This window comes from Erpetoichthys calabaricus, chromosome 7, assembly GCF_900747795.2.
Source record: "Erpetoichthys calabaricus chromosome 7, fErpCal1.3, whole genome shotgun sequence".
Lineage (NCBI taxonomy): Eukaryota > Metazoa > Chordata > Cladistia > Polypteriformes > Polypteridae > Erpetoichthys > Erpetoichthys calabaricus.
This window is the reverse complement of record NC_041400.2, coordinates 193,886,917-193,908,595: the sequence shown is the minus strand read 5'-3', so window position 1 is coordinate 193,908,595 and position 21,679 is coordinate 193,886,917. Positions and strand designations below refer to the sequence as shown.

At 40.3% G+C, this 21,679-nt stretch overlaps 2 protein-coding genes across 2 annotated transcripts in view; one reads left to right on the top strand and one right to left on the bottom strand.

The window, feature by feature from the left end:
• Positions 1-671: 671 nt before the first annotated feature.
• Positions 672-20,551, bottom strand: dnaja1 (DnaJ heat shock protein family (Hsp40) member A1). The gene is made up of 9 exons (XM_028805880.2): positions 20,438-20,551; positions 14,709-14,853; positions 10,248-10,434; positions 9,811-9,915; positions 6,916-7,143; positions 6,541-6,655; positions 6,338-6,453; positions 6,149-6,249; positions 672-1,475 (listed from the first exon to the last, which is right to left on the bottom strand). Exons 2-9 carry the CDS (start codon positions 14,838-14,840, stop codon positions 1,245-1,247), a joined length of 1,215 nt encoding a protein of 404 aa, XP_028661713.1. The 5' UTR covers positions 14,841-14,853; positions 20,438-20,551; the 3' UTR covers positions 672-1,244.
• Positions 20,552-20,594: 43 nt separating this feature from the next.
• The window catches only part of aptx (aprataxin), a 64,088-nt gene continuing 63,003 nt past the window's right edge, over positions 20,595-21,679 (top strand). The window contains exon 1 of the mRNA XM_051929929.1: positions 20,595-20,679. The gene's annotated coding sequence lies outside the window, so the exon portion shown is untranslated. The remainder of the gene's footprint in view (positions 20,680-21,679) is intronic.

Below are 21,679 nucleotides of genomic sequence, written 5' to 3'. Positions count from 1 at the left end.
TGACGATGAAGGTGATAATCCCCTGAATGCAGTAGCAAGAGCACGTTAATGCTGAATGAGTGAGACGAGACTTCCTGGTTAATGCAGCACTCAGTCGCTGAGCCAATCAGCAGCACACAGGAACTTAACCACATGCTCCGATTGGGTAACTTCTCAGCCATCCACCAATAGCATCTCTTGTATGAAATCAACTGGGCAAACCAACTGAGGAAGCAAATACCAGAAATAAAAAGACCCATTGTCCGCAGAAACCCGCGTTATATATTTAGATATGCTTACGTATAAAATCCGTGAAGTGCGACGTAGCGAGGGATTACTGTATTCCTTAGCTCTAGGCACTGCAGTCAGGTGCGTCCTTTAGAAACAGGCGAGCACAGTGACGCAATACATGCATAAAGAGCGAGCCACGTGCTTCATGCTAGGAACGCAGTCTATTATAAGCTACCTCCCTCCACTTACCTGCTATTAGGCCTTCAGCCCCCAAACACTGCACTGTACTGCAACTCACACGAGTCACGTTAATTTCTGAGGACCTGCTCAGAGGATGCGTCAAAAGAAAAACGCAGGGAGCGCGTGACAGTGTACTGAATGTGAAGTATAAAACGAGCCCTGTAAACTTTTACGTTATGAAATTTGCTAAGGCAGCAACAAAAAAAATAAGAGTCGCCAGCTGGTGAAAATGATCAGGATTTACGTTTAATGGCAAGCAGGCCAAGTTCAACTTGGTAAATGAAGAGGAGCATTAGCCAAAAAAAGAAAATCAATGGCAGTTAATGTCTCTCAGGTTATGAAAAGTGTTTCAAATCTGCAGTGTGAACAGTTTAATGGGTTTATCCATAGGAGAATCACAGTAAGCTATTGATCTAGCAAGTTTAATTATAAATATGTACAAATACATAGTGGGGACTTCACTGATAAAGTGTTAAATTATACCTTTATGTACAAAAATGCAAATGCTTTACCTTCGATTCATTCACAGCATCCCCTTAAGTTTGTAGATAAGAAATGCAAAAACAGACAAAACGGAATTTAACTTTGCACGTTATGAAATGTCCCGAGACCCCCTTATAAAAGGCGCTGCTTTCCAGCTCTAATCCTTACTAGCCTGTACCTTCATCAGCTGCATTAAAAATTGCAAAGTACACAACGGTAAACACTTGCATTTCCAAAGTCTTGTGTGTGTAAAGCAGTAAAAAAAAGGAAATAAGATCAACTCAAGGCTTCAATTTCACTCCGCTTGTAAATCAAGAGGTCTGGCACTGTACGCCTCCCCTGTGGTGGTGACCACTGTCATCGTCATCATCATCATAGGCTTCACCGTTATAATGGCGTCTTCTGTCCTGTGTCACGTCAAACTCATCCAAGTCAACTTCTTCCATATCTTCAGTTACTTCAATCTTCTCTCGTGTAGGGAAAAACCTTTCCAGTTCTGGCAGTCTATCAACCGGCAAGAAATTGTCTTCTGGGAAAATAACCTGAAAGAAAGAAAGATAAAATATTCATCAGCATTTGAGTTTTTAGAATGGATGTCTACTTGTATACCAATTTCTTTTTAATCTTCAAATTGTTCTTTAGTCCTAATTTTTGTGCTGCACATACCTTCAACGATCTGAAGGTAAATAGCAACTTTAGGGCCATATCCAACTTAAGGAAAAAGGCAAAACCACTCCGCACCACACTCACAAATTCAACTAAAGGAAAAAAATATTGTAATGCCAATCAGGACAGCACTGAATTACTTTTGAGCCCTCGATCTTCTATAGCAGGGGTGTCACTCTGGTTCTGGAGGGCCACAGTGGCTGCAGGTTTTCATTCTAACCTTAATTAATGACCAGTTTTTGCCATTTATTTTGCTTTAGTTTTAATTAACTTGGCCCCTTAGTTTTTTTTCCCTTAACTAGCAGCCAAACAATGACCAAACCAGCCGCCACATGATCCGCTCACCTGGCCCATCACACAATATCTGAAAATAAAGAAAGGTAAAACGTCTCCGTAAGGCTGATCTCTTGGGTCACCAACATCCCTTTATGGCAATTTTAGAAAAAACAAAATCAGTTTTGGAAATGTCTGCTGTGGCAGAATGAGAGCAGCAACAAGTCATGGAACTTAAATAACGAGTTTAATTATCAGCAAGAAATCGGCTTCTAATTAAGAGATTGGGATTTCAAACTCCTCCAATTTAGCTGGTCATCTGTTGAAATGAAATGGAGTTTGAGGCCAGACTGCTTGTCATTTGTTGGCGTACTTCAAAAATCTTATTTGTTTGGCTGTCATTTAAATGAAAAAAAATTCAGGACTAAATCCTTAAAAACAAGGTTATTAAAATGAAGGGAAATTAAGTTAATTAGCAGTGCAAACTGGTCACTGATTAAGAGAAGGGTTAGAATGAAAACCTGCAGCCTTCTAGGCCCGGAGTTCGACACCCATGTTCTATAGTGAAGAAATCACAGCACCGAGGGCACTTAACACTGCGGTTATCCAAATCCACATTCTCAAAGGGGAGTAAAATAAAAAACCAAAAATGCAGACAAGCTTTCATAGTAAGCTACTTAGTCATTGCTGATGAACATTCACACAATCTCACACATTTTTCAATGTGCACTGTTATGCTTGAAAGTTTCGATTCAAGACTTGCTCAGATATTTAGAAGCAGTGATATAAAAATTTCCAATTTTCTTCTCAGTTTAGAGTATTTTTAGGGTGACCTGAAAATGTGATGGAGACTTCTGATGGACTTGCATTCATCCAGTCTTAAAAACAAAGTTCTTATCTGCATGTGCTATCAACATGCAAATCACTACTATGATCAGCAGACTACAACTACAGTGCATCTGGAAAGTATTCCCAGCGCTTCATCACCTTTTCCACATTTTATGTTACAGCCTTATTCCAAAATGGATTCATTTTTTTTCCTCAGAATTCTACACACAACACCCCATAATGACAACGTGAAAAAAGTTTGAGGTTTTTGCAAATTTATTAAAAATCATAAAACTGAGAAATCCCATGTCCATAAGTATTTACAGCCTTTGCCATGAAGCTCAAAATTGAGCTCAGGTGCCTCCTGTTTCCCCTGATCTTCCTTGAGATGTTTCTGCAGTTTCATTGGAGTCCACCTGTGGTAAATTCAGTTGATGCACATGATTTGGAAAGGCACACACCTGTCTATAGAAGGTCCCACAGTTGACAGTTCATGTCAGAGCACAAACCAAGCATGAAGTCAAAGGAATTGTCTGTAGACCTCTGAGACAGGATTGTCTTGAGGCACAAATCTGGGGAAGATTACAGAAAAAGTTCTGCTGCTTTGAAGGTCCCAATGAGCACAGTGGCCTCCATCATCCGTAAGTGGAAGAAGTTCAAAACCACCAGGACTCTTCCTAGAGCTGGCCAGCCATCTAAACTGAGCGATCGGGGGAGAAGGGCCTTAGTCAGGGTGGTGACCGAGAACCCGATGGTCACTCTGTCAGAGCTCCAGAGGTCCACTGTGGAGAGAGGAGAACCTTCCAGAAGGACAACCATCTCTGCAGCAATCCACCAATCAGGCCTGTATGGTAGAGTGGCCAGACGGAAGCCACTCCTTAGTAAAAGGCACATGGCAGCCCGCCTGCAGTTTGCCAAAAGGCACCTGATGGACTCTCGGACCATGAGAAAGAAAATTCTCTGGTCTGATGAGACAAAGATTGAACTCTTTGGTGTGAATGCCAGGCGTAACATTTGGAGGAAACCAGGCACCACTCATCACCAGGCCAATACCATCCCTACAGTGAAGCATGGTGGTGGCAGCATCATGCTGTGGGGAACTGGGAGACTAGTCAGGATAAAGGGAAAGTTGACTGCAGCAATGTGCAGAGACAACCTGGATGAAAACCTGCTCCAGAGCACTCTTGACCTCAGACTGGGGCGACGGTTCATCTTTCAGCAGGACAACGACCCTAAGCACACAGCCAAGATATCAAAGGAGTGGCTTCAGGACAACTCTGTGAATGTCCTTGAGTGGCCCAGCCAGAGCCCAGACTTGAATCTGATTGAACATCTCTGGAGAGATCTTAAAATGGCTGTGCACCAACGCTTCCCATCCAACCTGATGGAGCTGGAGAGGTGCTGCAAAGAGGAATGGGCCAAACTGGCCAAGGATAGGTGTGCCAAGCTTGTGGCATCATATTCAACAAGACTTGAGGCTGGAATTGCTGCCAAAGGGGCATCGACAAAGTATTGAGCAAAGGCTGTGAATACTTATGGACATGAGATTTCTCAGTTTTTATTTTTAATAAATTTGCAAAAACCTCAAGTAAACTTTTTTCACGTTGTCATTATGGGGTGTTACGTGTAGAATTCTGAGGAAAAAATGAATTTAATCCATTTTGGAATAAGGCTGTAACATAACAAAATGTGGAAAAAGTGATGCACTGTAAATACTTTCCAGACATACTGTATTAAGCCTTCTGTCAAAACAAACCTCAGTCTCCAAAACTTAAACCACCTTACCTAGTGGCCAGAGATTTTTCTTAAACCCTTACTGAGAGGCATACAGTCATTTTAAAGATGTGCAAAATCTATGTAAATGCATTTGTTTAACAGATTACATTTCACATAATGAACAAATGGATCCATTTTCAAAAGGCTGCAGACCATTTCATTCCTTATGTTTGGGTTGTCTTTATATCTACCCATTTTATTCAGTACAAGGAATGCAAGAGACATTACTACTGTATTATCAGGCACCATGTAAGAAGCAACTTAGATAAAAAAGGTACAAGTCTACAGGGCACAAATTGCCCAAGTGACTTTAGTGACTGCAATCAAGTCTTCGGCATGAGGGAGGAAACCCATTTGAACTCACTTTGTCAACTGCAGTCGGTGCCTAGGCCAGATCTACAGACTGGAACAAAATCTATACTTGATTACTTAAATACATGTTCAGTAAAGAGCTGTATAGAATTCGCAAACTGAAATCCTTATTACAAACCAGCAGGTGTGGTGTTGCAGGAGAGGATGGTTCAGATTTTTACTACCCACACCACATGAATGGATAGTATCTGGAATGAAAGCTAAAATCTACTCCACACCCATTTTGGGGTAACTCATGTGGAGGAACAAAAGCAAAACACATGGCAGACATAATCGCAACCAATTGTGGTGTTGAATCACAACATGGCAACATGTGATTTCATCCACTAAATGGCACCAGAACACCATCCCAAGAGTATTGGGACTAAAGCACATAAACCAGAGTCAGGCTCAGGTTCAAGTCATGGTCTGGGTTAACAACAAGGAAATCAAGGCAACAAATGTCATAGGATGCCACTTGCCAACGTATCTTTCAATTTCCTGCACTACTACAGCTGCCCCAGTAAACTGGAAATCTGAAGGAGCAACAGCTCAGCTACAAAAGGTACAGAATGGACTGCAGAGCACAAGTAAAAAGGCACGGTGCAGAGCTTAAATGTGCCCCAGAAAAACCACATCAGCATTAGAACTGCCATTTTAGAGCCAACCAGAGGCTACCACAGCCCAGCAACTACATCCAAGAATATGATCATAAAGCAAAGACATTTGTCAATGAGACTGGAATAATGTTCAGTACCACTTGAAAAGTAAAAATTTTCCAAAAGCGATGAACAGTCTGACAATCAGAAAGGCAAGACCGGAGTTGACGCACGTCTTGAGAATGCTACCTGTTTGGAATGTATAGGATGAGGACTGGTCAGGAGTTTGATCTAGGACCCTGGTTCCAGTGATGTCAAAATAATTGAACACTGCATAATTCTGTACTCTGCGATTCAGGCACAGTTTGGGGAATGCACTTAAAGTTCTAGCATTTAAAACACACACACACTGTACATCTGCTTAGCAGTCACTTTCATCTAAACTAACAAGTTTAACTGATGCCCGTGATGTTTAAATATCAGTACCTGCCTCCCTTTTGGTCAAAACAACTCCTACCTCAGGAAACATTGTAAATGTTTCTTTACTATTCATCATACAGGTTTCATTTTGCTTTTGCAGTCATTTTCAAACAGATGCATCATTTCTAGAGAACTTCAAATACCAAAATGTGACAAGGCATTTTGCAGGACTGATGGCACGACCTACATCATACCCATGGGAAAATCATCTGGTTTAGTATGTACAAAAAGACACCACCTACCTGAAACTTAATGATAAGACGGCCCTTCTCATACGGCCTGCGATATACAGGCATTCCCTCATCCATAATGCATTTTAATTCACCAGGTCTGATTATCTGGCCTACAATCAAAGCAACAGTGTAAATCATAATCTGTTTAAAAAAAGATTATATGCACAGCAAAAACAAGTTTAAGTGCAACAAACTCACCAGGATGAGATGTGATGACAATAGTTCTGCTGTCAAGTGTAGTAATTGGCTTCTGGAATCCACAAAGTGCCTCTACCAGCTGAATATCCATGTGCATAATGAGGTCTTCCCCTTGTCTGCCAAAATAAGAGTGAGTGAATGAAAGGTCGAGGGAGGATTTTATAGTCCTCAACCCATCAAAAATAAAAAATTACCAATCCTACCTTGTATAAACAGAGTGCTCTTTCTGATCAAGGACAATAATTATATCTCCAGGCTCCAACCCTGGCTCTTGATCACCTTCACCATGGAATGTTATTTTTTGACCATCTTTCATTCCTTTAAAAAAAAAAAAAAAAAAAAAATCAATTTAAAAGTATCTCCAAATTAAATCTTAAAAACTTGGATGGTTAAGTTTTAAGCTCTGTGTAGAAGATACACACGGCCAAGTGCACTGCATTTTCTAAACCACTTAATTTTACAGACCAGATTCCTCTTCAAGCTGTAATCAGATGCAGGTTAAATGATTGAAATCTGCATCACCAAAGAGTCACTCTTAAAATGCATAAAGTGGTATAAAAAAAAAATTTCAGATTTACCTTTATCAATGTGAACTTCAAGGATTTTCTTCTCCCGGACAATCTTCCGAGCATTGCAAGCCTTGCATTTGTCTTTGGGATTAATTCGTTGGCCTTGACCATGGCACTCCATGCAGATAGACTGAATCTGCTGAACCATCCCAGGTCCAATCTGATGGATTCTCACCTGCATGCCAGAGCCACGACAAATTGGACAACACTCCAAGGCACCTTTTCTGCCACCACGACCTAAAGAAAGAGAGTAATTCAAAAGCTTTGACAGAAAGTACAGTATATTTAAAGAAGTCACATGAATTTAGAAGCTTGATACTAAAAACCTTACAGCTATAGGTCTGTCAAACAATATCAATTAATTAGCAAGTCAATACATGAGGAATACTACAAGGTAGCACACTATTTGAACACAGCAACTCCCAATCCTCTTAAGAATCTTAAAGTCAGATGTGTTTCAAGATCTTTGAATTTCAGATTCTAGAAGGCAAGAAAGGGCACAATGATGTGGGTATATTTACTCCCAAGTAGTGCTTGGTATTATGAAAGGTTTTCTGGTCAATGAAGTCTTCCTTGAATTTGGGTAGAAGGGGTATCACACCATTTAGAGCAGGGGTGTTGAACTCTGGGCCTGGAGGGCTGCAGTGGCTACAGGTTTTCATTCCAACCCTTTTCCTAATCCACGAGTAGTTTTCAATGCTAATTAACTCTTTCCCTTCATTTCAATAGCCCTGTTAAGAATTCAGTGCTCCAAATTGATTCGTTTCTTCATTAAAAATGGCAACCAAATAGAAATGACACATGAAACGAGCCAACAGATGACCAGCTAAACTGGTATTTCAAACTCCAATTTCACTCCAACCAGTCTCTTAATGCGAAGCGGATTCTTGCTGTTAATTATGCCCATTAATTCAATGGCTTGTTGCTGCTCTCATTCTGCCACAGCAGACATCTCCAAATCTGTCGATTTTTCTGTCATACGGTGGCTTGTTTTATGTCTCAGTATTGTTTGGCTACTAATTAAGGAAAAACAAGGGGCCTGAGTCAAGTTAATTTAAACTAAATGCAAAAGTTAATTAGCAGTAAAAACAACTCACTAATGAGGAAGATGGTTAGAATGAAAACATGCAGCCACTGCAGCCCTTGAGGACCGGAGTTAGACACCTGTTATTTAGAGTACAACACGGCTTTTCTGCAGTTTGTAATTTTCAGTTTGGCCACAGGGTGTCCTCGTTACTAGCCATGCACTGCAATAAGGCACTAAAATGCTTTTTAATACAGAAACGGATGGGTGAATGAGTAGGGTGGTTAAGGAAACAAAAAAACCTTGCTCATTCGTAAACTGGCTTTGCACAACATGCTCATTTGCTTTTAAGCCAAAATTTGTTGGCCAAGCAGAAGGATTCAAAAACCCAACGTCCCACAGCCATTTACACATACCACACACAGCAGGGTATACAAGTTAGCCAATGCTGCTAGCATAAGAACTATGGACTTCACAAGCTATTAATTGCCATGACTGGATTAAGAAAAAAAAATTAGGCTTGTTTTATGCATACTCCATTGTGTACTTTTATAGCCAAGTATATTTCTTAATAACCCAATTATGTCAGACGGCCTTTAACAAAACGGCTAAACTGTGCGGAAAATTGCCATTTACAGTGTGGAGATAAAGTTGTGCCCTTCTTGGTTGTAATGTGTTACTGTTTGGAGAAGTGACAGAAGTGTTCCACTAACTGCACTAAATCACTTCCCTTGTAGGAGATGGACATATGTCTCCTGCAGAAATGATCGGAGAGCACATCACCCCCCAAAATGCACAGAGGGATTATAACAAGACTGGGTAAGGCGTTTCAGTGTTAAAAAGCCAGTGGTGACACGTAACAGATTTGACAGTCTTTCTTCCGGGCCTTTTACAAGCATCGAAATGCGAATCATTCATATGGACACTTGTCAGCAGTTGCAATCACAGAATTTTCTAAGCAGGATTTTACCTCAGTTGATTGACAAAGTTATAGCTTTGACAGGAGCCATCACTATCGGAGCATTAAAATATATGTTGTGCCAAACTGCTTCTTCCATCAGCCTTCATATCAGCAAAACTAAAGCGCATCCATCTTGTTGAAACCGATTAAGGTGGTTGTAAGTTTGCTAATTGCTAATAAATGGATTTGCAGGTTTTTGATGAACTATTTGGAAATGCAAAGCACTTCCAGCCTATCCTTATACAAAAAAAATAAAAAAAATAAAATCACAACACATTGCCATTTTGCAAAAGTATCAACTGTTAGCACAAAAACCTCTAACTTCTCATCTGTAACAATGTCTCATTAAATATATGCACTACAGCAGCTCCAAAATACAAGCAGCAGAAAACTGAAGCTAGTCAAGTGTCAGAAATAAAGGGTTTGCGGCATTAGTCCCACACCTTCAGTGAACAGTACTTCTACATCAATCCAGACAATGGTACTCAACCGGTCTGTGAATCCTTCAGGTTTGTCATTTGATTGACTATTCAAATAACAGAACAGAAATTGCCATAGGTTTAAACAGTCCAAATATTTAACATTTGGAATTTAAGGTTTAACAAATTCATATTATATGAATACACCATTAAGAAATTGTCAAAGATATTTTGCAGTTTACCAAAAAATCCCTAAGTCACTTATCCTTGAATCCTCCATCAAAACAATCAGTGACTCGCACCCCTAAATTCACTGGGGTGCATATGTTTGAGTTGCCAGACCATTCTCTACAGTATGCTTTGTATCACTGTTCAGGTATAACAGTTTTTCAATCTTGGCAAATTATACACCATGGGCTCCCTTTTCTGCAATGCTACTAGAACAATGTACTAATAAAATAAGTAGGACTGAGTTTTACAAGTTTGTCAGATTAAGTTACCTTCACATTTATCACAGATTACATTCTTCTGCAGTGCCAGTTTTCTTGTTGCTCCATTATAAAGATCTTCCAACGAAACAGCTAGCTGATGAACAACATTTTTGCCTGAAAATTGAAGTTGGCAAATTAAATGAAATTTGCATCAGGAAAAATTATGAACCCTACAATTTGACAATTGAACTAAATCTCAACCATTACTTTTAAAAACCAGGTCATGTTTAAAGCTGCTTTAACTTGGACTACTGCTACCCATTTCACACTAAAAACACAGAATATATGAATTACTAAGAACTTGCCTCAAATAGTAAAAGTGAATAAAAAAGGCAGAAATTTCTCCATCTCCCACTTACTCGCATCAAGAAATCAAGCAAGTCTAAAGTGTCCCAACAGAACATATCCATCTACAAGCTCCCCGGCAAAGTTTCAATTTTACTCACCCCTTCTCTCCCGGTGCATTCGGCCACCACCTCCAAAGAACATGTCGAAGATATCCATTGGGGATGAAAAGCCTCCACCTCCCATGCCACCACCACCTTCTTTAATAGCCTGTTCACCACCTCGGTCATAAAGTTCACGTTTTTTGGAATCCGATAACACTTCATAGGCCTGTGAAATCTGTTTGAACTGTACAGAAAATTAAGAGCCCTCAGACATCTTTCTGGAATTTTGGAACAAGTTACTGAAACAGTCCTGGTGAAACTGGATACACAAAATACACAAGCACAGCAAGTGGGACTCTTCTCCCCCCCCCCCCCCCCCAAGTTTAATGGGGTACATGGCTTTCACACTTTAATATACCCATAAAATAAAATCGAGAAAGTCTGCTCTTATTCATATGGTCAAAACATGCAATGTTTCTTTTTTTTTTTCAAAAAAAAAAAATTTAAACAGGAAAGAACTCCCAGAGCACAGTGTTTGAAATGAAGACCAGAGTCTTCACAAATGAATCGAGTGTGGACATCCTTCAATTCAAAAACTCGGTACGGAAGGAATTAGTTCCTGCTGTTGACAATCAAGGGAGAGTGAGTTTTCAAAAAAATTTCACAATACAGTAATCCCTCGCTACTTCGCGGTTCACTTTTCGCGGATTTTATATGCAAGCATATCTAAATCTAACACGCGGATTTTTCGCTGCTTCGCGGGTTTCTGCGGACAATGGGTCTTTTTACTTCTGGTATTTGCTTCCTCGGTTTGCCCAGTTGATTTCATACAAGAGATGCTATTGGCGGATGGCTAAGAAGCTACCCAATCAGAGCACGCAGTTAAGTTCCTGTGTGCTGCGGACTGGCTTAGCGATGGAGTGCTGCATTAACCAGGAAGTCTCATCTCACTCATTCAGCATTAACGTGCTCTTGCTACTGCATTCAGGGGATTATCACCTTCATCGTCATCATTTTTACTGCGCAGCATATTCATCACGTCATAGATAGCTACGTGTACTTCGCTATACAGTAAGTGTAAACTTATCTACCGATTTCATATTGCTTAGCAGTTGTCCCTGTTATTAAATAAAGGGTGGGTTGTAAATAATACAGGGAGGGTTTAAAAACGTCCAAATACACGTTAAATAATTAAATAAATATGGTGTCCCTACTTGGCGGAAATTCAGTTATCGCGGTCGGCCTTGGAACCTCTCCCCCGCGATAAGTGAGGGATTACTGTACAGCCAAAAAAAAAAAAAAAAAAAAAAAAAAAGGGACACCTCTGCATGTTTTAACCACACAAATGGTATACACACCATACATACAACCCCCCCCCCCCCCTTTTCATGCTGGCATCTCAACCATGGTAATCATTCTTAACTCAGCTGCAAGTATAATGTGAATGCATCTACACAGAGTTGCACAGTAGGTTCGGCTTTTACTACAGTGAAATTCCACCCACTGTGTGGATGCAATGGGTTATGAAATACATACACACCGGTAACATTTTGCATGTGGAATCCTCAGCCTGAGAATGTAATCAATACATTCAAGTTTAACTACTGAAAGGGGTGTTTACACATTAGGGAGAGAGAGAATCCCTTCACATGAAGCAAAATTGGGTCATAAAAATGCCGTATTTGTTAACTATTCCAGCATAAAAGTTTAGGAACATGTACCATGCCAATTTAAAAACACATACTGGAAAACTCACTACTATCTTTAACATGGAATGTTAAAGGTTATACACAGGCCTTTGCTTGTACAATCAGAGAAGCTGCTCAATAACCTTTTTTTTTTTTATATATATATAAAATAATCTACTAAAAGAATTCCACTGACAATCTCAAGCTCAACGGTCATGTAAACAAGGGCTACACGCGGATTTGTTTCCAAGTTAAAATAGCCGCATACCAACTCAAAGCAGATTGGGGAAAAAACAGCAACAAATATGCAACCAGTGTTAATGTTACACCTACATCTGTCAAGAACACACTCTTGAATCATCCTGCCTTATATCTGGAATATGTACAATTAGTATCGATTAGAAACCAATGCCATGCCTTTGTAAATACTTGCCTTGGCTTTCTAAACAAACATTTGCCCAAAGCTGCTGAAATTTTCCAAGTTCACATGACTGCACATTTGTCAGAAGAGTGTCTGCATTTGAGGGAACCCCACCCCATTCAGCGCCAAGTACAAAATATGGGCAAGAATACCACAAGGTCGCGGAGTGGTGGCTCTGAGGCTAAGGAGGTGCACTGGTATCCCGAAGGTTGCCGGTTCAAATCCCCGTCACTGCCAAAAGGCCACTGCTCTGGGCGCTGTGCAATGGCTGACCCTGCACTCTGACCCCAAGGGGTATGCAAAAACTACCAAATTCCTAATACAAGAAATTGTATAAGGCGAAATAAAGAATCAAAAAAGGTCATTTAAGCACAGATGGCCGGACAACCTGTTGAATATGCATTTTATTTCATACTTGGCAGGTTACTAAACAAGAAGTTCATAAACAAAAATCAGAAGACAGACCAGAAATCAAAGTTAACTTTTGGGCTAATTTTTCTTCTCTCCCAGGGCTGAATATTTTTTCCCCAAACAATTTAAACATTTCAAATCAACAAAAAATATTTACTTTTGTCAAATGTTACTGTCTTGCATGTTGTATGAGCCTGCACACTATGATTCCACATACATGTTACACGGCAAAGTCCTGCAAAGTATATCGCTCAAAGTAGCCAATTGCATGCATTGACACGTTGCACTGCTTACAATGTGTGTTGCACTACTGGTGCCTCCTTTTTAGTTGTCTGCTGCTGCACTCTTGCATGTACTGTTAGCGTGTACTGTAGAGAGAGACAAGTCACCCGTTTGACATCATGCCATGCCACCAAGTTTTCCACCTGCATGAAAACTGTATTGTCCCCTCTTTTCAACTTCAGCCTGTCTGGCTTCAACTGTGAAGGCCTTTGTCTCCTGTTCACCCTCACTGTGCCACAAGCTCCAATTCCCCTGCTCTGTAGCTCCATGAACAATTCTGGTGATATATAAAAATTGTCCATGTAGACAACATGACCCGAATTTTCATAGCCCTGAAAACAGCTCCAGCACAACCTGACTCGTCAAAGGACAGTTCTCTTTGAAAGAAACACTTTCCGGCAGAAATCAGTGTTTACTTCTGCCAGTACAAAATCCTTTATGCCATACTTTGTGGGCTTGTCTGGCATATATTGGTGGGGAAAAGTTGTTTTTTTCATTGATTCATCCACAGACAAATCATGGCCAGACTGATAGAATTGTTTATGTGTTGGTTCCACAATGTCAAGCAGGGGCTGAGCTTTATACATGGGGTTATAGCCTGGTTCACCCCTTGGGATTTGCTTCCGATTATCACAGAAGTGAATAAAACTCTGCAGCAGCACGTACCTATCATCTCACGGAATAACCTGTCCAAAACCACCAGGGGACAAAAGCACGTTTGGACCAATGCTCAATGAAGTTATATCGCCAGTCTAGTCCCATCTCCATTTGCAATGCCACAAAGCCCTTCATCTTGTCTTTTGTTGTGGGTTTCCACTTTGAAAAACAAGAATGCGGTGCAAGCGCATCCTGCGATTCAAAAAATTGCTCTGCATACCCATTTGACTCATCTGACAGAAGCTTCAGCATCAGGAGAGAACAGCCTGAAGTAGTCCAGCGGCTGGTAATCCGTTGTGTCCAACAGCAAGCCATGCAGTCTTGAAGTCCGGTAGCCAGTTTGGCTCCCACGGATCAACGTCTGGATATTCCTCCCACACAAACCTTGCCATAGGTGCATCGGCTGCGCAAATGCGCTCAGCAGGCAGCCAATCAGCTGGGGCGGCATCGGCTGGTGTCCGATCAGCCAATGCCAGTTCCTCACTCTTGCTCAATCTCCTGATCACTCAACAAAATCAGATTCTGAAAAAAATCAGTCCGACTCAGTGAATGCGCAAAACATCTGCTGAGGATTTTCTTTTCTGTACTTCCTTCGCTCCCTCATGAGAGGTCGATGGCATCTTGCCTTTGTTTACATTTCATACACACAAGGATTAGATGCAGAGTCAATGAATCTAATATTCCTCCAAGCAGAGGGGGAATGCCTGTGACATAAGTGAGTTTTGCCACCATTAACAGCTGATTGTTGCCCTCTACCCCTGGATGTCGACTTTTGTCAACATGCACCCTCAACCCCTTCTGTCAACAAAAGTCAACATCTGCCCTAAAAAGTTAATTGACTTGGTATGTTTCATTTCCTTAACACTTTCAATAAATCAATACTGTTTACACACAAAATTAACCACTTACAATTCAAATATTACATTCTGTAAAAGCTTTTAATAAACAGATTGGTAAAAATCAGCTCATTTCAGCACTACCAATGTCAGGACACGAGACTATAAAAGTCATTAGGTAGCCAAATTAGCCTCTGTACAAATAAGAGCAATTAAGGCTCACCTTATCACCTTCATTAGGGTTTTTGTCTGGATGATACTTTAAAGCCAATTTTCTATATGCTTTCTTCAGCTCATCTTCACTTGCACTGGGTTTCACGCCAAGAAGGTCGTAGTATGCAGTTTCTTTCACCATTTTCTAAGGTTACCTGTGTAAACAAAACAAACATGCACTCATACTGGAGAACAGTTTTACAAGTTACTGTTACTAGAATTGGAATTATGTATTCTAGGAAAAATGTTTGTGGTAACTCGGTTTCAGGCAACTTGTGATGAAAAGTCATTTGTTCATTGCTTTGGCAATTTGGGATCATTACAGTGTAAAATTTTATGTTGCAAAAGCCTTTAGCAAATGGAAGTCACAATATTCACACTGGCAATCAGAAGAGCCCTAGAATAATTCACTTAATGGACTAGCTCAAAACTACATGCTTTCCAGTATTTAAACTAATGTTGCCCAGCTGTTTGTATCACAGTTCCTTTCAGGTCTACAAAAGTAAGAGAAGACCGTACTAAGTAAGTGTACGGTTCTCTTTATCACTTTGCCTCATCACTTTTTCCAATTTAAAAAAAAACAAAAAAAAAAAAACAAAAAAAACACGTAGCTCTGCCCACCAAAAAGCAGTTTCATTCAAGGAGACAAACAGCAAAAATGTGCAGTATCTAAATTTAGCATGTGGCTCTGTAGTCAGTATTTTACGTGCCGAACACTTCCAAGTAATTGTTTTAGCCTCTGGAGATGTAATGCAAGGTGTGTGCTGAAAAATTATCTGCTGCCTTTGGCAAACACGCAAGTCCTAAATGGGTCCAGTTTAAATACAAGTCACTACAAAAAAGTAGACCCTCTTAATCTAAACATTTGGTTGCCTGAAGCATTGATGTTAGTGCTATGCAAAATGTTAGACCCAATAACCCCCAATCACTTTTCTAGAAGCATAATCAAGGAGTACTAAATATTAGAAAACAATGGAGTCCAGATAAATCCAAAAAAGCCCCATGAAATTTCATATGCATCTCTGCTCAAATACTACATTGTACTGAGTGTACATAAATGTAATTTAAGTCTCATAAGCACTCATTCTTCTGCATGTACCATCGGTGCTTGGACATACACCAATTAGATTTACTGGTAATGATTTTACTTTGTCAAAGCTTTCAAAGGGTTCACTAGGAACAGTGTACTATGTAACTGTAAATTTGGACCAATTCAATTTTGCATCACATCAGCCAGTGTATGAAGTTACTTGTGCATTCAGCATTGTAAGTAAACACCATTTAGACCCAAGCCCACACAAACAAACCAGATTTTGCCTCCCATCTATACTAAACAGCATTTGACAAGTAAAATAGTATAACTTTGTAAAAACAAAATTCTGTAGTGTATTTTTGAAAGTGCTGGGCTGGCATAGCTGTATGGATGGGCGAAGAACAGCCTTTTCAAAATGCAGTTATCAGGCAGCAGCTTCTATTTATTCACATTTCCCTTCTAATATCTTTACTGTATGGGGACAGTCTGTCAGCATGCACTGATGGAGCACATTGCCACACCCACCACGACTTCAGGATCCTGGTTGGCAAATACCCAGGGAGACCTGCAGTCCAGTCCCACCCTCTGGAAATGACCATCTACCCCAGCCAGGTGTCACGTGGGTGTCCCCTTGGCCTGGTCCAGTTGCTCGGATCCTCAACAATGAGGATTCCAGTGAGCCAGATCACCCTCTGGGAATCGTGCCACGTGACTGTAGTGCAGGTAACGGACGTTGCCTCACAATGCAGGTAATTTGCGGCATTTGGGACTCCATGAGAAACCACTCATTCGGGTACCCAAGGATTGTCCCAAGAGAAGCAGCACGCCAATAAATTCACTACGTATTTTGGCAGGGATCAAAAGTCCATGTTCTAGGGCTTTGAGAACCTTATACTGTACTTGCTTGTAACATTTAGAAGAAATCATACTTTAGTACTTGTTCAGACAAATTGAGTTAGTTTTGTTCACATGTTCCTTCTGCATTTCAACTTACTATGGTTTTTCCCCCCCAAAACAAACAATGATGGCCTAGTGGACACTTTTGGCATGCCAGAGTGGCTAACTATGGACAGAAAACTTTTCATATTTATCAGGGCTAGTTTGGCCTAACCCTTTGGGATTTAAAAATTAATTATCGCTGCCTTTAAAAAGAACCAAACAAAATGTTGAGAGGTTTGTACAAAAGAAGCTGTGGTCCATTTGCAACATAGTTTAGAGTAGTCCGTTAAATCACAATGTGCTGTAGGACACACAAACCCAGTAAACAAGTTGTGCCGTCTTACACAAAGTGCTGCCAGGATAGGCTCACACACCATATTCCAAATTTGACAACAGGTTTATGCAAGTTATGTATCCCTGCATAAATGGCTGGGAAAATATCTGATCCGCTATTAAACTGATAGCATCCACACAGATATGGCAGGTATTTGCTCATCAAGATTTAAAAAAAGCTTTTTACAAGCCCTTTAATTTGTTCCATTCTCTTCAAAGAAGAAAGCCAGTCCTAATTTCTAGGTTCTTTGCACAATTTGCTTCAAAACAAAATTTCAGAAGGATTGACATACCCATTCCAAAATGTGTAATTACTTTACAATAATTCCTATTTTTTGAGATTGCAGTCATGCAACATAACTTCTTGGTCTTCAAACGAAACATTCATATAGAATTTCTCCGCTGAATTAAAAAGACTGGACGTTAATCAAGGAGTGCCCGAGTCCACAAGGCTGCACAGCAGACTCGCACTAGAACACAATGAACATCCAAAAGCGGATCTTAAATTTGATAACTAATTTATCTGGAAATCAGTAGCTTCCTTATTTCATGTTTATAGTAACATACATTGGGAAAACATTCCTTCAGAACCTCAGCCATCATTCAATATTCTTTACCAGTTTTAACAGCATCATAAAGATCTTTGCAGAATGCAAACTTCAAGGGAGTGTTGCAGTAGCAAACTTTTTTTGCAGTGGTTGGCCTTGGGACTTCAAACCCAAAGACTGAAAATTGTTAAGGTGCAAGTCACATCACTTGCCCGTACTCCAACTGGAAAAACACAATTTAACCAATTGTGTCTCAAATATTTAAAGTTGCCTTAAAAGGTGTGCCAGATAAGCAAATGTAAGCATTTCTCTCATTTGCACAGTCTGACTTGAGTGAGGTTTGGATTTTCAGAAATTCTGCAGGTAGCCTTTCCCTGCAGTAGGAGTATTAATATACAGTAATCCCTTGCTATATCGCGCTTCGCGGCTTTTATATGTAAGCATATTTAAATATATATCGCAGATTTTTTGCTGGTTCGCGGATTTCTGCGGACAATGGGTCTTTTAATTTCTGGTACATGCTTCCTCAGTTTGCCCAGTTGATTTCATACAAGGGACGCTATTGGCAGATGGCTGAGAAGCTACCCAACTTTTCTCTCTCTCTCGCACTGACATTCTCTGATCCTGACGTGGGGGAATTGAGCAGGGGGGCTGTTCGCACACCTAGACGATACGGACGCTCGTCTAAAAATGCTTAAAGTTTATCTTCATGTTGCTCCCTTCTGTGCAGCTACTTCGTTTAGCGACATGCTGCACGGTGCTTCGCATACTTAAAAGCTCGAAGGGCACGTATTGATTTTTGATTGTTTTTCTCTGCCCCTCTCTCTCTTTTTCTGCTCCTGACGGAGGGGGTGTGAGCTGCTGCCTTCAACAGCTTTGTGCCGCGGTGCTTCACATACTTAAAAGCCAAACAGCCCTATTGATTTGTTTGCTTTTCTCTGTCTCTCTCTGACATTCTGTGCTCCTGACGCACACTCCTTTGAAGAGGAAGATATGTTTGCATTCTTTTAATTGTGAGACGGAACTGTTCTCTGTCTTGTCATGGAGCACAGTTTAAACTTTTGAAAAACACAAATGTTTGAATAAAGCTCCTGTCTCTCTACAACCTCCTGTGTTTCTGTGCAAATCTGTGACCCAAGCATGACAATATAAAAAATTACCATATAAACATATGGTTTCTACTTCGCGGATTTTCACCTTTCGCTGGGGGTTCTGGAACGCAACCCCCACGATGGAGGAGGGATTACTGTAGTGCGGCGACACAAGGTGCCATGAAATGTGTAGGTAGGGCAGGGTACATCAAATCCACACCTGACCACCACAACTGGAATAACATTTCAAAAACATCTCCCTAGAGGTATACATTAAATCAATCTTTAAATCTTGGATACACAAAATGTTTCATGACATTCTAATCCTACGTTTTTTAACAGTTTGGTATAAAAATTCCTATTTCCTACAGCTCACCATTAATTGATTTTACAAAGGCATCAATTACTTGATTTGTTAACAGCCACCAACACCTTGACTTGTCAGTTTACATTGCCATGGTGGCAGAAGCTGTCGTCTCCACTGGCCTAATGAAACAAAAAAATACCAAACACTCAACTGTTGGTGTTTATAAATTAACACATTACGAAGTCGAATATCTAATAGCTAAGACAAGAAATGACCAACACATTCAAGTAGGAAGTGGTTTTTAAAATTGCACTAGTATTGAAACCTGTGGCTTGGCATTGCAGGACTAAAGCTCGTTCGCATTACTTGTTTTAAACGGCTTTGTTAACCTCGTGGAAGTGTGCTGGATTAACTCCTAGGACTCCCTGTATGCCCGTCTCTCAACAAAGCATCTGGGGGAGAAAAAAAGACTGGAAAAATTAACAGAATACCTGAAGAGAATTAAGAAACCATACGGATGAGTTGAGACCTGTGCCCAAAACACATTCACCTACCCAGGCCCGTTAAAGGCCACTCTTCATAGCCACATATACAGACTTAAGCGCAAAACACGCTCGAAGAACCTTAAGGATGTTTTTTGTTGAAATTACAATATAGTAAAATGCGATTTTAGCGAATATAAAAAGTGTAGCTTAAAATACACGGTATGCTCCAAAAAAAATCCAACCATCCATTTTCTAAAACCGTTCAACCATTTTAAGGCTCCGAAAAGGCCATGCTGACGTCTACTAGCTACTAAAACGTCAATACCTGGAATACACTTAGAAAGAATCCGTGGTCGACTACGACGTCGAAAAAACAACCACTGTCTCGTTTATTAGGGTTTTCAAACTACGTGCGAAAGTGAAAATTCAGAAATGGCCGTTTTCAAATGCGCTAAAGCCGGGGAATAAAATCATGCGACACGAGAAGGAAAGAATTTCCTTTGAGTAAAACGATTGCCACATGTGGCCCGCTGAACAGTGACGTTATTGTGATGGGCGGGGCCAGAAGGACAGCTTAGAGAACCAAGATCTGGAACATTCAGTGAAAAGCCATCGAATGCGTTACAAAGCCGGCCAGAAGAAAAGAGAAAAATACTCGCTGCTACGTGGATGTGACAGTTCTTACTTACAACTCAAATATTCCTTTTATTCGAATCTAGTTGAAGATTTGCAAGATAAAAAAATGCGTGCATTTTAAACTATATCATCAACAGAATATAGAATTCACAACCATATTAAAATTGCTGAAAATGAACGATTATCTTTCTTCGTTACAACATTTAATTAAAAATAATGAAACGATGCCTTTCTACCCCTTACCAATTTCCGTGTCTGTTAAACCCCGTCAAAGACGCACATTTATTAAAATATACATCTATGTGAGTCGCATTATTATCACCAACTCAAGTAAGAGAAAGAAAACACCACAAACATCCAAACTTACCCGTATATTACTTTAAGGAACTGACTGACGACAACAACAACAACCACCACCTCTCACACCTAACAACCAGAGACTTCCAGAATCTTCCAGACGACGTCGACAGCCGGCTTTTCTATACTCGCAGTGACGTCTATTTGCCAAATCTCACGAGAACAAAGAGACCGCCTTTAAAAGGTAAAAGGTCGAACTTCTTTAATCATTGATACACTTGGATGAAAGTCACAGATTTAATGTAACGAGGGGTAAGAATGAAATTACTGAAAAAAAATTAAAAGAAAATGGCATAATTACGATTAGTACCTACTATTTTTAAAAGTCGTAGGCATTATCTATTTAGTTAATAGCACGCTGGCGTACTGGTTGATGTTGCCGACTCTCGGCTCCATAGAGCTGCATTCAGTTTCCGACCTGAACACAGACTTTGTGAAGTTTCATTGTGCTCCTCTTGGCTGCTTACTGCAGAGTAGGAGTTTTAAAACTTTTTATTCTCAGGAACCAAATTAGAAAATCAGTGTTATAGTGGGAACCAAGAAGAGGACAGGAGATTCATGAGACAACCATGGACATATAATAAAAAGTAGATTTTTTCAGGCATATTACTCGCCTGAATATTACTAAAAGAGAAACGTGGGGAGAAAATGTATTCTTTAAACAATACTCCATTCAACTATTTTCCAAACCCGTTTATTCAGAATAGGGTTGCAGTGGAGTTGGAGCCTATCCTAGCAAGAGTTTAGAGTAAATTGGGAACAACTCTTGGACAAGGGCGCCGGTTCATCACAGGACAAGTAACACACACATCAGAGCCACTTTAGCAATGCCAGTACACTTGACCTGCAAGTCTTTGGACTGTGGTTGGAAACCATAGCACCCGGACACGAGAAGAACATGCAAAATTCACATGGGGAAAATCCTGAGCTTGAACCTAAAGCAGTTATCAGGAACAGATTCCTGAGGCATATCACTGCCAGTGGAAATCCTTAGTTGTGAGCGTTAGTAAAGCTGAGAGAAGCCAATCCTTGGGGAGCAGCATGAGGAGATGAGGATTTTTGAAAGGACAGTATGAATGGTCAATTAACTTAGTCACTTGGCTCGTGGAGTCAGTTAAAGAATGAAAAGTAGTTTAAAACTTTATTAGTCGACACATCTTATTTACCTTGCCTTAAAATGTAATTTTTTCAAATGAGCTCCACCCGTGTTCCACAGGGGTCAGTGCTAGGGCCGCTGCTCAATCCTCTCTGT